The sequence below is a fragment of the Mercenaria mercenaria genome, chromosome 9 (assembly GCF_021730395.1).
Source record: "Mercenaria mercenaria strain notata chromosome 9, MADL_Memer_1, whole genome shotgun sequence".
NCBI lineage: Eukaryota > Metazoa > Mollusca > Bivalvia > Venerida > Veneridae > Mercenaria > Mercenaria mercenaria.
The window spans coordinates 12,884,188-12,901,483 of NC_069369.1; the positions used below are offsets into that span (position 1 = coordinate 12,884,188).

The 17,296-nt window shown below is 34.7% G+C and overlaps 1 protein-coding gene across 1 annotated transcript in view; it reads right to left on the reverse strand.

The window, feature by feature from the left end:
• The window catches only part of LOC123545963 (uncharacterized), a 76,863-nt gene extending 64,828 nt beyond the window's left edge, over positions 1-12,035 (reverse strand). The window contains exons 1-9 of the mRNA XM_053550411.1: positions 11,935-12,035; positions 9,058-9,296; positions 8,606-8,735; positions 6,501-7,598; positions 5,058-5,396; positions 4,142-4,200; positions 3,753-3,986; positions 1,259-1,483; positions 512-539 (exon numbers count right to left, since the gene is read on the reverse strand). Of these exons, the coding sequence (XP_053406386.1) occupies positions 512-539; positions 1,259-1,483; positions 3,753-3,986; positions 4,142-4,200; positions 5,058-5,396; positions 6,501-7,598; positions 8,606-8,735; positions 9,058-9,222 (2,278 nt within the window). The 5' untranslated portion in view covers positions 9,223-9,296; positions 11,935-12,035. The remainder of the gene's footprint in view (positions 1-511; positions 540-1,258; positions 1,484-3,752; positions 3,987-4,141; positions 4,201-5,057; positions 5,397-6,500; positions 7,599-8,605; positions 8,736-9,057; positions 9,297-11,934) is intronic.
• Positions 12,036-17,296: the final 5,261 nt, after the last annotated feature.

Here is a 17,296-nt window from a genome sequence, read left to right on the forward strand (position 1 = left end):
ATCCTGTAATTACAAACACTAAGGACAATAAAAAGACTCGGTTTATTGAAGTGTTCTAGATAATCAAGAGGTGATTTTGATTGAAATCTATGTAGTTTTAGGAAACATTTAAGTTGCCATATGATAGGCTATATTTTAGATTTATAGCATAAGTTGCTTCATTATTAATTTATATAATTCCAAAATTTATTTTGGTTTAGAGATTAATTTGATCATGTGATTCCCCACAGTGTTAACGTAAGCTTGTCAAAAATCAAATCTAAATTTTTACCTAAGCTACTCTATCCCTTTCCAAAACTGTCCCTCCCAGGGAAATTCTGCCACGTTTTTCTTCATGATTGGTTACCACACTGATCGTTTCTGGACAACGGTTAATACATTCATATGCACATGTACTTGTTTTGAAATTTGAGCTTTTCTAAATGTTTCACTTTCAAATAGCATATCATTATCAATTAAATTCATCTGGGTGTGTACAATCAACGCAAATATTTAAGGGAAAACTACTCACCTAATTTCTTCTCCATTTCCTGAAATGTCTAGAAAAAGAAAACTTAAATGCAACAGACACCTGAACATATACAGAAAGTTTTTCTTTACATTGTTAAATAAAAATAAGGGCAGATTCGGTCTGATTCATTGAGAGGTAATGAAAATTGCAACATCCCGAAACCTATATGTACACACTGGATACAGGTGAAATTACATCGAAATAGGGGTGCTGCACTTACCATTACATCTCAAGAACTGACTCACTTAAACCGCGGCTACTATAATGCTTTCCTTGCTTCCAAAGGATCTTCTTATTAGGGATTACCGGGGTATTACTATCATAACTTGTCTTTATGTGCTGTGTGACCATAAAAAATTTCCCGTAGTTCGACTCAGTGACGTTATAGTTCCTGAACCATTAACAGAATGTAGACTATTTAGTGTATCTAAATACCGCTTTAGACGATGATAGGGGTCGAGCGGGGAGTCTCATGTTTCATTACCTCTCATAAAAACACATACTCAATCAAACGGAGTCTGCTATCACTATAGATTTTATTTACTATTAATAATTTAGAGCATACCACTAACTAAAATGTCACTTCTGGAAGCAGTATGTAACAAAAAAAAAAAAAAAAAAAAAAAACACAAAAAGAAAAATAACAATTTTGCATAATCACTTTTGCCAGTCACTTAATGTCCCGACTCATTTAACATTATCATCAAGCGAAAACAAAGAAAAGCAACATAAATATAAATAGTTTACCTGAAACAGAGTTGTGTCTGACCGAAAAATCACAAGCTGTACTTCTTTGATTGAAGTCGGTTTTGAATATTCAAGTGTAAACCTCTCAACAGCCATTATCATTTCAGAAGCAACTTCTTTAGGAGGGTAACCCAAAGAGCCAGTTCCCATGGCAGGAAAGGCTATGGACGTGTAACCATAGTCAGATGCAACCTTCAAGCATCGCAACATGGTATTGCGTATACTCTGAAATATATTTGATACAATTAACACTATCCCTAGTCAATCATTTAGATCATTTATGGCTTGTACCTGAGAGTTTAAAAGTTGACATATAAAAGATATTCTTAATACATTTCTGTGATTAACAAAGAGATTGAAAAGAAATGTTACTCTTTTATAACAGGGATATGTTTTATAGGACTGCCCAAGTCGTTTAGGTGGTCAGTAAAGAATTTTGTGTAGCGTTTGATACACAAGAGATCACAGAGTGATCTTGGCGCTCACCATTGTGCCATTTTTGAATGTTCAAAATTTCAAGACTATCTAAAAGTCAAAGTTCATTTTGGTACACAAAACTGTGCATGTGGCCCAAGCATGTGGTCCAAATTTGACAGATGTAGCTTGAGAATTGTGAAAGTAGGTCACTAGATCAATTTCAAGGTCAAAGTTCATTTCGGTACACAAAACTATGCATGTGGTCCAAACTCGAAGGCTGTAGCTTAAGAATTGTTAAAGTAGGTCACTAGGTCGAAATCAAGGTCAAATTCCATTTCGGAACACAAAACTATGCATGTGGTCTAAATTTCAAGCCTGTACCTTCAAAAATGTGAAAGCAGGTCACTAGGTCAGTGTCAAGGTCAAAGTTTATTTCGGTACATAAAACTATGCATGTGGTCCAAATTTGAAGCCTGAACCTTCAAAAATGTAAAAGTAGGTCACTAGGTCAAGATCAAGGTCAACTCATGTCAATGTATCTAGCCACTCAAAACTATACATGTGGTCCACATTTGAATGTTGTAGGTTATGACATGAAGATTTTTTAAAAAAAATCTTATATAAGTCTATATAAACCATGTGACCCCGGGGCGGAGCTGTATTTAACCCTAGGGGATAATTTGAACAAACTTGGTACAGAACCACTACATGATGCTACATTACAAATATCAAAGATCTAGGCTTTGTGGTTTTGGACAAGAAGATTTTCAAAGTTTTCCCTATATAAGTCTATGTAAACCATGTGGCCCCAGGACGGGGACATATTTGATCCTAGGGGGAATAATTTGAACAATCATAGTAGAGGACCACTAGATGATGTCACATACAAAATATCAAAGCCCTAGGCCCTGTGGTTTTAGACAAGAAGATTTTCAAAGTTTTTCCCTATATAAGTCTATATAAACCATGTGACCCCCGGGTAGGGGCCATATTTGACTCTAGGGAAATAATTTGGATAATCTTGGTAGAGGACCGCTAGATGGAAGTAGGTCACTAGGTCAAAATCAAGGTCAACTCATGTCAAGGTTCATCTTGCCACTCAAAACCATACATGTGGTCCAAATTTGAATGTTGTAGGTTATTGACAAGAAGATTTTAAAAGCTTTTCCCTATATAAGTCTATATGAACCATGTGACCCCCAGGGCGGGGCCATATTTGACCCTAGGGGGATAATTTGAACAAACTTGGTAGAGAACCACTAGATGATGCTACATACCAAATATCAAAGCCCTAGGCCCTGTGGTTTTGAAAAAGAAGATTTTCAAAGTGTTTCCCTATATAAATCTATGTAAATTATAAAAATAAACTAAGGGCCATAACGTACTCAAAAATGTTGAACTAGTCTGATTTCCAGGGAGACACAACTAGGGTACCAATACATCATTCTGACAAAGTTTAGTCAAAATCCCCTCAGTTGTTTCTGAGGAGATGCGATAACGAGAAATTGTTAACGGACGGACGGAAGGACGGTCGGACGACGGACCACGGACGCAGAGAGATTTGAATAGCCCACCATCTGATGATGGTGGGCTAAAAATCCTGATAACGCTGGTAGAAAATTGTCATATCTGAAATCTGTCAATAAAGCAACTTACAAGAATACATTATAGAATATTCTCTTAACATGTCTGAGCTGTTTACACTAAAAAGCTCTTCGTGGTTTCCGCAAACCTGTTAACATGTTTTACGATAAAAACTAAAAGAAAGGTTCAGTCTTGACAAGATTATGTTATTTTAATACATATCTCGTACCAAACTATGAAATCAAATGTGGGTATACAGCATTTCTTGCACAATTAAGTACTGACAATATATTCAATTCCCTTGAATCGTTTTATCATAAGAAGAATTCGAAGAAAACTAATGAACATGATGAATATTATACACTAAGAATTAGCATTTGATAACTACAAAACAACGAGAACGCACATCTTATAAAAATATTTTCTCTGTGATGTTGCCTACATGACATAATGTTTTGAACTTGTTACGCAGTGAATTCTATAGATAATCTACCTGTATCAAACCTGCAGCCGATCTATCTTGTGTCTGAAGAGTGATATGAAATACATTTTTGCAATTAAGTTTGTAGCCATCTGTTACGGCTATTTCATCATATCTTATGCCAGTCGGATGATGTTGTTTACATTCGTTCTGAAGTTCCTGACCAGCTGCCTTGAGAAGGACGGAAGATACTTTGCCATGAGAAAGATCCAAACTACAAGCTGTTGTATTCACTATAACATCAGCCTGTAAAATCAGCAGTTAAAATTACGTGAAGTAAGCAACTATTGCCAGTTTTAAACGAAGTACAGCAGGTACTATGAAATTAATCAGCTCAATACAGAATCGTTAAATAGTTTACAACATACACCTAAAAACTCAAAGAGGAAGTAATCACTTACAACAGCCTTGTCCAGGGAACCTTTCACAATACGGACTGTTGGTAGTTTTAACTCTGTTGCTGCAAAACAAAGTCACTATTAAGTTCTAAAAAACGCTTCAGTCATCATATCACTTTAAGCCTGTTAGCCAGGTATTGTTTTCAGAGACATTGTAGTACTATAGGTTGTCAGTCTTAACACTTTTTCAGTTTTTATTCTGAGTCGCTTAGCTAAATATGGACATGACTTTGTTCACCATGGTGATCTGATAAAAGGCATGCGTCTGTTGTCATTCGTCGCCCACCCCTGGTGCATGTGGAGATGGTAACAGTTATTTGCGAATAAGAACGCTGGTGTGGTAAGTGCCGGTCGTGACATGTTTTTGTTTATTTCCTATTTAAGCTTTGATCATGTTGATACAAAAAATATCCTATATATGAAACTGTTTATTGCACAAACATTTACATCGACATACATAGTTCTCTTTTAGTCATTTTTATACTGAAAAACAACTTGATATTTACTTTATGTTTTGCTCATTTTATACTTACATGTAGTTTAGTAAATTAACTTCTACCTCGGTCATTTATACTGTCATACAGTTTGATTTATTCCCTTCTAGCGTGGTCATATCATACATAGAACCTAATTATTTAACTTATTCTATTTTGGTCATTTCATACTGGCATACTTTTTTATGTACCATTTATCTTGCTAATTTGATACTATCATAAAGTGTAATTATTTATATTCTGTTTCGGTCATTTTATAACGACATACTGTTTAATTATTATCAATCTGTTTTAACAACTTTTATACTGACATACGGTTTCATTATTCACATTCTGTTTTGGTCTTTTTTATACTGACATACAGTTTACGGTAATTATTTATCTTTACCTTAGCAGTTTGCACTGGCGTTCAGTTTAATCATTACCTTCAAGTTTGGTGCGTAAACAATTGCAAATGTATTCGTCTGTACATATGAAATCTTTATGTTCTTCGGTGCACAGCAATACCGAAATTGGCTTGTTATGTGAGCGTGTCAGTAGCCAGTTTACAAAAAAGTCCACCATGCATTTCATCAGGTTATCAAAATCCCAGTTTGCGACAGGCCATATACGAAATGCAACTGAAGATATACTGCGTCTAGCAGAAACTTTCTCCAAAGCTTTACTCAAAATTGTTTCCAATTCTTTATAATCCACTTGCCCTCCGTTGACCATGTATGGAACAGCCATTTCGATAATATTTTCTTTAGCTGTAAACCTTCCACCTAACAGAAAAAAAATGAAAACGACTGCAAAGTTTAAATAAAAAAAATGTAAAAGGCTTGAAGTCCTATATCCAATAAAGCCTTTGATAATATGATTGCATCACCTTTTATTTTGGTGGAAATTCTGAGGCTGAAAGAATTGTTGCTTGTTTCAGCACACAAAATAAGTGAGAACGGTTACAAATAAACATAAAGTATGGTCAAACAAAGTTTTTATATACTGAACCAAAGAGTTACCCAGCATAAACTATTTTGCAAATAGTTTAGAAATTACTCAAAGTAATTCCTTGAAGTGAATTGACGAGGACAATTACGTCGATCTATCAATAGTAACATGTCGAAATTTCAATAGTATCAAATTAGGCAAAAATATAATTTTATTCCTTACTAACAAAGCCTGTTTAAGAAAAGTCACAACAATACACATGAAAGATACGTTTTTACTAAACGAAAATGTTAAATTTATAGATATAAGGAAGTGTAGATTTTGATTTTTACTAGGAAATGTTTAAATTTCACACACATATCAAATGTTCTTTTACGATATGGCATCAAAACACCATTATTTTGTTTTATTGTCATTTTCTTCCCTCATAGTGTTTTCACTAGTTTGTAAATTCTATGTATTTTAGTGTATTTTGGTGACTTTCAAAGATTGGTTGAAGTCGTAAAATGAACGAATATATATGATAGCAGAATTTAATTTTTTTTGAAAGTGTGAAAACATATCATTAGCATATTGTCCTAAGCGTAGACTAAATTTTTAAAAAAAAGTGACGTTAACTGATTTTTAAACTACTGGCAAAAGAATGGCGGGTTAGCTATTTTGTCCAGTATATATTTAGCCGACCAATGGGACGATGCAAACCTGATCAAGATATTCCCAGATAACTTTGAAAGTACAGTAAAAAGTCGTTTGTTTATTCTATATGTTAACATGTAAACGTTTTTATAAAAACAATTAACAGGTCAGTGTTTTGTTTGCACCATGTTGTCATCGGTATTAAGCAATCTTAGGTAGTTTTTATTTATTTCCATTTCAATCTTTTAATTATTTGTACAAAAACAATAAAGAAATCGTATTTAGGATAAACAAATGCTTGCCTTTATTAGGGTCAATTCTTGATGGCAAAAACTTAACGTCTGCTCTCAAACTTTCAAAGCTAAAATGCTCGACAACTAAACGTTTTCCTTCGGAGGATGACCATAAGCTATTGTCGTTGTGAAGTTCGTTTATCACTTTCAGTTTTCCACGGGTAAAAACAAGCTTCTTTTCAAGAAAAACGCCAAACTTTTTCATACAAAAATCTACTTCGCTCTCGGTTTGGTGCATTGTGAAATATTCCACTGAATAAGGACTCGAAATGTCGAGCCTATCAGTAATAACGGAAGTCCTCATTTGGCGCAGGTTTTCAGAATTACGCAAAACTTTTTCTTGAGGTTCACTTGTAGTTGTAGTGTTAGTTACATCCTGTGGACAAACAGTCTCTTTATAACTAGTTGACAACGGCTTCAGCTTCTCTGGCCCGAATCCGCTTGTTACTTCTTGCTGCAAGTTTGAAAATATACCCTCCGTTGAAAGTGACTTTGTTCCCTCATTAATGTCTACGCACTCAGTGCTTGCTTCCTTAACTACCTTCGTCTGGCCTACCATATGCAACCGACACGCGTTATCTACATATACCACAATTCTATTTTTATATTTGTTCTTAAAATGTTCTATAACGTGATTTTTGTTCTCTCTGAGACAACCACGAAGCAGGACGTTGGTCTCTTTTATCGATTTACTAAGAAACATTTTCGCATTTTCTACGACTTCTTTATCAAATCCATACAGAAAAACTTCATTTGTTAGCTGTTGTGCGACACATGTCGGATATTGATCTTTCAACAGATCACTGATGATATCTTCGATGGAAAAGTCTCTAATGGCGTCGCTTGTATTTGTAGAAAAAATCACCTTTTTCTCATAAAGCGTTTTTTCCATATCTTGAAGGGTTATTTTAGCATTTTTGACATCATCCGGCGTTCCTTGCAGTATGCAGATCGCATTCTCGCCATTTCTTTCAAACTTGACTGATATTGTTGAATGCTTTACATTAAGACTCTTTTCTATTACAGAAGAAAACTTATAAAATACGCTCTTCATGGTGACCTTTTCCTTTGTTAATAAATTTGCCCTACCATGGACTGTTGTTTTCCCTGAAAACAAAGTATGTAAGAACTCTGTTTAATATAGACGGACACGGATATCTTACTTAGAGTTTATATATTCCCATGTTTATCATGTTCTATTGCGCCTATTTGAGTACACAATTTCATTATCTTTACATATATATCTGCTTCAATTACGTTTGAAGGAACACTCATAAATTTTTGATTTGCCAATTGTGCAAAAACTGCAAAAAAAGTTTTCACATGACTAATTATGACTGATATCAACTGATTTACTTAAATGCCACCCTGAATGATTTTGTCATCAAAACAGTTTCGATATAAATTAGATCATTGCTAATTTCAGCTTCTCATTGTTGAACCCATTTCTTGGGAAAACTGGTTTGGTAGTCAGAATCCTAGTATTCGTGATTATAAGCCAAAATGTTTGAGCAGACGATTTGTACACCAGCGGAGTAGTCAAAGAGAGACGTATACAAGAACTTGGACAAAATTATATGTTACAAGTGAAACATGTGTTTCTTTCTTTACAATATAATTTTAAAGATAACATTTTTTCTAGTAATATTACTTTAATTATTTCCCGCTTCCAATCGTCAACGCGTATGGTGACACCAATTACCTGTTGAATTACAAGTAACTTTCTGTTGTCAGATGATTGTTCAGACTGGCATTTAAATGACGAAATATATGTTTTATTTTTGTTTTGTGCATGTTCTAGCTTAACCACAGTCCTCTCTAAACCAAATACTTCCATCTTTATAAGTATTATATTATAGCTCTTGTTGTTTTATTCTTGCGTGTAACTCATATGATTATAAAGGTGCCCGTAGACATACCTAGTCCTTATTTATCGATAAATTCCTTCTGAAACGAATACATTTTCAACCTTTTAGTCTTTGAATTGTCTTTCTATGTCCCCTTATGTGTTGCATCGATAAGAAAGTCGACGATGACCTTAGACTGATTGCAATCCTATATTCTAGTACATGTTGTAGTTGATTTCGATGTATGTCTTAGAAATGATACCATACCTTTTTCATGTAGAGATTCCGACGGCAATCTACCTCCTGTTGCGTTGGGTGTGCTTTGTCGTGTGCTTCCAGTTGTGCTGGACAATGAATTTTCTCCATATCCAGTTGAAGATAAGGGAGTTTTGGAAGACTGTTTAACAGAAATAATTTGTATTTATTTTCAGTTATAAAAGAAAGCCTTGCAAAATATCACATAAGATGCAATATCATTTGTAAAGATTGTTACATGTATAATGATTTAAACTTTTACTGGTGGGTAGCAGATTCTAGGCGATTAACCCTTCATGCATACCTTCTGAAGACCACTAGGGTATGTTCATCATTCAAATACTTCTAGGATCAGACGTCTAACTACAGAGAAACAAACTGATTTTAAGCAAGCGGTCGTATCCTTCCGAACAGAAGATTGGGGCCCTCACATACCTTAATTAGAAAGGTAAAAAAATCCAAACCTTTGAAAACTGCCCTGCAGGTATATTTGGTGGATATTTCACATCTTCATTTTTCAGTGAATTCGTCTGATCCATCCTAGATTGTTCGTTTTGATGCACATACTGTTCTGTTCGGGGATTGTTTTTGTCCGGGATTCTAGGTATTCCGTTTTCTCCAGTGGCCATATTGCTGTTTACTTAGTTTACATGATGATCGTCAAAACTCCATGAGTATCGTGGACCTCTTTCTTTAATGATTTCTGGGGAGGGAGGGAACATGAAACAGGTATTAACATTTCAGGTTGGAAGCATAATTTATTTAAGGTTTTATAAAATTTTGGTTACGATGTATCAAATTCTGTTTGCCATTTGCTATTTGCCGATTGCTAATTTCTGTTTGCAATTTGCTAACTGCCAGCTATTTGCCCAGTGCTATTTGATAATTCGATAATTCCTATTTGTTAATTGGTAGTTTTGCTCTATTAAAATTTCCAGTAAATTTGATAGATACAGATTTCAATACTTGGACGTCGGCAGCGTTCAAAGAACGCAGACATCTCAGAACAAAACCCACAATAAACAACAAATACCTATGAGCATTTTACAAATAGCAACTGACAATTAGTAAATAGCAATAAGCACTCAGCAAGTAACAGCTGGCAAATAACAACAAACATGTATTGTAGCTGTCTTTATTTTCTTTTAAATAACAAATATCAATTAGAAAATTGCAACACTTGCAAATAAACAGGGCTGAAGGAAAGCTGTCATTTCTCCTGCTTTATTTTAATGAGTTATGACAGTTTTTCATTCAAGCCCCGATATGAATGTATTTATTGGATATAGCTGTAGGGACATTTACCGACATTTCAAAGAAAAACTAATAACATGCGATCCCTAAACAATTTTTCTTAGGTACCAAACTGTTAATATATTATATAATTCATGAGTATGCAGATGAAAATGATTGGTATTCTATTATTGGTGAATGCTTTCAAATTATAATATCTGTATTTCAAAAACTTAATGCAGCTTCATTTTTTTTAAAATATAATGAAACCATTTGATCATTAAAGGGAAGTAATGAAAAGAAACAAATGAAATGCGTGACTTTGGGAGGCAACATTTATATGGTACTAATGAAACTTGTTTTTAAACTGCACCTCAGTGAAACTTAATACTGGTGTTGGTCAACGCATAGAGCAGGAAGGTAAAACAATTTAATGTTACAGTAGAACAAACATAATAATGTTTTATCTACCTATTTATACTATAAAGTTATTTTATACAATAAAGTTACAACTTATACCTAGGTTAACAATTGTTTATAGCTTTTCATATCTATCAATGCATTAAACATAATTCCATTTTTAGTTTCGTGGGAAAATTGATAAAAAAAAAACACGTTTTGTAGTTTATGATATAAAAGGAAAGTAATTGCATGCATCATCATAGAAAGTTTACTTGGGTAACTGTGACTTTGACTTTTGAGAGCGGGGTCTCAGTATTGGGCATGAAATACGGTCTTGAAATGTTGAATTTTAACGCCATGTTATTTGAATATACATTCATGCATAAAACGTTACAAGCCAAACGAAAAGAGATACCACAAATCATTTATTTCCGAATGTGACCTTGACCTTGAGCTAGAGGTCTGTGTCTTTCATGCGACATATCATATTGTGACTGTTTGTGCCAAGTTATTCGAATGACCATCCATGCAAAGCAAAGTTTTTAACAAGAAAAAAGGGCCTATTATCTTTGCCCTCAAAGGGTGACTTTGACCTCTGAGCAAGGGGCCTTGGTCTTGCATGCGACATGTTTTCTCATTATGGGAAACATTTGTGGCATGTAATTTCAAAATATCTTGATGAATGACAGAACTATGGACCGGGCACGAAAAACACACCCTGATAACCTCTTACTTGAAATTGGAGCTTGGGTCATGGGCGCGACACGTCGTATTATTGGGAACATTTGTGCTAAGAAATTTCAAAATCACCTTGATGAATGGTAGAAATATGGACCGGACACGTGACGGACGGACAGGCGGGCAAGCGGGCGGATGGACGGGAGGATGCATCCCATTTCTATCCTCTTTATTTCTTCGAAAAAGGCGGGGGATAATATACAAATTGGCATACTTATCAATATTAATGAGACTATTACAAAATGACAAAAAACTCTAAGATATTGTATAAAACAGTTTTAATCTGACCTTAAATTCCCCCACTATCTATTTACCTGTATATTGGCCAAATGCCAGATAATTGATCATTTTATACAACTATTATAGATGAATCCATTCTCAAGATATAAATAAACAGCTAGAACGTTGTTTGCATAGTACAATTCACTCTGTTACAGACAAGTACATATAGTGTTGTTTGTCGAATTCATACTTTCTTTTATCTTTTTACCTATTCTTGAATCTATGTGATTGTACACCTACATATCATTGTGCATCAAAATCTCTTCTAAATAAGATTTGGATTTTTCCTGGCTACGGAAATGAAATGTTTATAGTTCGCCTTAATAACCGACTATATATGTTATAATAATACACATACAGCACCTTCAAGACACCTGACATATAAAGCTTTTTATTGTTGCACCGACACAATTCAGGTCATATTACATATAAAGGCAGTAAATTCTTTTACGCAAAATCCATCCTCTACCAGTGAGAATAGAAAGCTCCAAGAACGTAGTGATAGTGAAATCGCAGGTAACTCTGCGATGGTATCCGGTTTCAGACAAACTTTACAGCGATTCTTTTCTGTATCACTCCTGATTTAGCTTATAAATAAAGTGTGTGAGTTATATGAAATATATGAACGAAGCAAAATTTATTTCAAATATGATTCTGTATGAATAAGATGGACTTTTAATTCTTACCTGAATACCGTCGGTATTTAAATCAAATAATCAAATAACTGAAGTCGGTAAAAACGAAAGTAAAAGATACGCAAAAGCGAAAGTAGGAAGTTCCATAACGGAAGTTACACCAATGCGGAAGTTAATTGTCTATATATAGGTTAAACACTGCTAATTAAAAACATGTAACGGACGAGTACAGATATATGCTGTCTCACTTTTCTAAAAACAACAGGCAGATAAATATGTATAATGTAGAGATTCGCATCAAATTACCCTATACCCTTACTTTATCTTAGTATTAACTGGGATCTAGCGGAGAACCGTCTCATTTAACCTATGGACATTAGTGGCAGCTACAATAGTAACTTCTCCGTTTTAATGTTTGATTTAGTGAAATTCTGCGATTTATTAATCAAAGTAAATAAAGTAATAGGTACATATGTAATTTTTCACTTGATACGCACCAAGGTTTGCTATTAATATATACATTGCTTATCGGAATCTATTATTGAGAAACACTCCATGTTAAAAAAAACCATCTATGTATTTTGTGTAATATCTGTCGTTTCCATATCAACATTGAAACGAGTAACCTGGTATCCATATGTTGGCTAGAAAATTGTCATATCCGGGTAAAAATTCATAACCCTTTGTTTGACGCCAGTGTTCGTATAATACGTTTTTAAAAAATATAAATGAAAGATGATAAAAGCAACATAGAGCTTAAAATTTTGTACGAACATTTGACCGTTATATGCTTATTCACCGCACCCGCACCCACCCCCCACCTTTCCTATGCATAAGTCCATACAAGTTGCCTTAATTAGCCATAATATACACCCGTTAATGCTTTGGCATGTTTTTTCCCACAAATCCTCTGTTACTAGGGTTTGATTTAGCTTGTCTTGCTGCTTTAAAAGTTTTCAGATGTTTTGAACTTGTAACACTATCTATTTAGTTTTGTTAAATGCTATTATACTCTTTTCTTTCTATCATAAAACTGCGTTTATCTTTGAAAGCGCACAGTAAAATTATGTTCTATAATATATAATTGCGTTAAGGATGGCATTATGATGTATAAGAGCATACGCGATATGAAGAAGGTGCTTGGAAGTTGGAAGCATATAAATCAACCACGAGAATTTACAGTAGACTCGGTTTTGCTGAGTTTGTTCACGAGAGGTTATGAACGTGCAATATCTTGTACGCCCTTTGTCATCGGATTAATGGAAAATCTGTTATTCAGAATAGGAAAGTAGGATTTGATGGTCCCTCAGGTAACAAAAATAAAACAAATATTCAAATCTTCTGTTACTCTCTGCATTATAAAGAACGCAAATGATATGATTTAAAATATTGAAGCTTAGATAAGGCCATAGAAAGACTATAATAAACGGATGCGTATTTTTTTATCTTTATACACACGCAAAAAAATATACACAAATCTGACCAAAGTAAAAAGTTAAATGTTAAAAATGTTGAACAGTTAAAGTTTTTTTCCCAAACGCTGTGCTCAACCAAAATCTAAACTATCTTTTTAAACTAATATTAAGGTTGGATAACTGATATTGCACTATAATGAATACATATACTATATAAATTCCCTCTATTAATGTTTTTTTTTTTCTGTCAAGTATCAAAGTTAATTGAAGCGCAGTGGAAAAGAAAACTACAATTTGTATGAACAAGATATGTCTTTATTCGAAAAAGAATAAAAAACTGATTTTAATTTGATGTTAATGATATACAGCAAAATTTCACTAAATTGACATTTAACCGAAAAAACGAAAATATATTAAACCGATTCCTGATTGTATACAAAATACAAATTAGATGTTTTATAAAAGCTCAAGACAGCTGTTACCGCTGTCCCTCGCAAATTACATATGAATATCTATAACTTATTGCCCGAATCGCGAAAACACTAGAATACTTGTGTGGAAATTTATGATATCCAATCCATTTGCTTAACTTTGTGCATTTTTTTTGTACGAATATACAAGCAACTGTATTGTTATTTAGGAGCTGCTCACATTGGCATTCTTATTGATGACCCAACGCTTTACAAATCTGGCCATGAAAAATAACCTGTAAGTGATGGTCCCGGGTTCGAATCCCGGACTAACTGCACATTTCTCTCATCCTGTGACATCGACGCTATTTTGATGGTTCAGCCAAATGCTTGTTGAAACGAGTCGTCTGACTGGTTCAAATAAAAATAAATTTGCGTAAAATAAAAATTGCAATATCGGAAATCCAAATATACAGAAAGATTAATGTGAATAGGTCGTCCTCAGATCTTCGTTTAGAAGATCGAGTACTTTAGTCAGATTGATTGTTTTGTTTTGTTTTATTCATTTTTATTTGTTTACGCTGCGCTGCGTAGTTTTGGCCGTTTCCGGCCAAACTAATCAATCGTAGGCCCAGCGAAATTTGAATTTTTAGACCTGATATCAAATGCAGGTCGATGCCTGGATATGTTCCAAATTATGTACAAGTCAAATGGTTTATCGCGGACAGAAATGTGTACAAACCGGACAGAAGTTGCGAAATTGTCATTTGTGCAGGAAAGAAGCGTTTACCGTAATGTCCAGTACTGGACAGGTATAGTGACCATGCACGGGCACAGCCAATTTTCCCAGAGGGGGCCCGATCCCCTGCCCCCCCCCCCCACCCCCCCACCCTGGACATTTTGAAATTTAGCACTTCATTTTTTGCATTCTGGGACAGTTTTATGGACTAACTTGTTAAATTTGGGAAAATGATAAAATCAAGCTTTCTCGAAGGTAAAATTCTTAGTTTCTTTTAGATAAATAATATGAATTATGTCGGGGTCGTATGTAGCAGCAGCCGCATATACTTTACATGCAGTCCTAATGTTGCCTTTTTCGAAAAACATTTTCTTTCCTTCTTGTCTTCTTTCCTTTTTTAAAGATTTTCCAGCGGGGGTCCGGACCCCCGGTACCCCCCCCCCCCTCCTCTTGATCCGCGCATGGCGACATATCATGCTTTCTGTTTATGCAGGTAAACTTGTGTTTGGTTAAATTTCAACAGAGCACAGTTGTCTGAACAGTGTACAAACTCATTACTGTTTTTTCGGGCAAGGGTGAAAAAAAAGTGGTAAACAATGAAAGCAGTAACAGTTTTATTAAAAAGAATAAACAATGAGACGAACATTTCCAACATCTTTGGACGGTTCAAAATCCCATGTTAAACATACGATAAAGCCCGAAACGCGTGAAAATGTTCCGAATGTAAATCGGGTGAAATAGACGCTCGTATAGTTAGATTATGCGTCTAGATTGATTAAACTGGGCGAGTCTACTTACTTATTACTTGAGGATGAAAAAAACGTGTTTTTTAAATGTTGCTCTTAAACAAGGGTGGCGGTTGAACTACTAAAAGTACAACAACAGTTAATTCACAACAAATCGTACGGTATGTTTTTATAATCAGTAGAAGCTAGTCGTATTTACGCTTATGAGACCTGTTTCACCCATAAGTAAAGAATTGACAGGTCCATCAATAAATATTTTCCCCAACGTGCAAATACTTGTCCTATTCAATATGATCGCGGCCTCATCGATCAATTAGTCAGATTGATGACGAAATGAAGATTATATATTCCAAAATTGTCATGTAATCTCATTTTATTGGACTTCTCATTTTTTAATTAACTGTTTGTCTGGCATAATCTTTTTCAAGTCGTTTGATGAATTACGTCTGGGAGCTACGTCTTCTCTTGTAATACATTTCACTATTAGCTCCTGGCGTACCGTTTGTGAGTAGGTGTCATCGGGATAGCCAAGGTAAGGAAAATCTGATCATCTAAACGGACTCAAACAGACTTGTTAGATCTGTTTTCTTGCCTACCGTTAGTATCATTACAAACTTTTTAGGTATTGTAAAGTAAAAACCGCTCATACACTATGACGCCATAATATGACGTACGATGCCTCTCTGCGACGCGTCATGACGGTATGATACGACGCACAATATTTGATAATGCTACACGCATAGTTATAATACGCGGCGTGACAATGTGATGCACCTCGGTACAACCGTACAAAGTCACCTAAACCGTACTGAATTCATTCACTCTGTCCGGTCATCTTACCATGAAAGACACTCCTAATCATATTTTGAACTTCGTCCCCTAAAGCTGAGTATCAACATATACCACATGTGTATGAACGGATACTGGATTAAAATATCTACGCCAATAATGGTAAAGAGCTAGTCCCGACTACTAAGCTGACTGCATCAAAGGAACAGACAACATTGCTCAAACGTTGTCATTGAAGGCGACTAAAAGAGCCATAGTTTTTTTAAATATAATTTGAAATGAACGTATGATCTATGACGCTGACTACCAGTCCAGTTTTAACGTCAGCTTAGTCTTCCTTTTCCAACAATTTTGTCATTTTTCAAAGTCTGGTATCTATGGAAGCGTTAATTGACCCCCGAGTTGACGTGAAAATGACGGACATGTCAGGATAGATTATCTCGACATATCGTGTAATATCGTGGCATCTCGGATATTATTAAGACGTCACGCCAGAACTGATTCTGGTCTTGTTGACAAAGTTTCTACCACAGGTCATAATTTGTGCTACGCTTACCTAATTTTACTATGTGGTACGTCTTTATGTAGTCGCAGTAAGGCGACATGCCATTATGTAACGTATCATGTAACTTAAATATAAGTCGACTTGCCATTTGATTAACATGGTTTTGCTTCCTAAATTTAAACGAGAAAATCACAAGATGAAAATGTCAACTTGCACGAACACAAAAGGCAACATGTATTATTTCTTGAATCCGTGTGTGTTTCAGACAGATGGACGTGTCTATTTCGGTACGTTTATACAATATTATATAAATTAAAATAATAATTCACATTTTTTTAATTGAATTAATTTGTAACCCTGAATAGAGTAAAATATAAACATTAGTTTGTGCTAAGAGTGTACAATAGGTATTTGTAAGAAAAGACAGAGGCTTTTCCTTTTGCTCAGCCCTTTAGACCCGGGGTTGAAGAGTGCAGTTACCGGACCACTGGGCACCATACACGTATTTTTTTTCAAGATAGGCTTCGTAGTTTTGTTTATCTGATTGCATACTCCTTTTTTGTTGTTTTTTTTTTTTCAAAAGAATTTTTGATTTGGATTGTGTTCATAACTGCCTGAATTTATCATGAAATTCTGAATTCGCTTCACTGTTAAAGTAAATAACGGTTTCTTACCGAAATCAGCGATAAAATATCATAATCAATATGTCTTTAGTCCGAGTGAGAAGTCATAAAGGAAATATTTACCCTAAAAGCTAAGATATGACAGCAAAGGCCTTTATTATAACAATATATAATTATAACAATTAG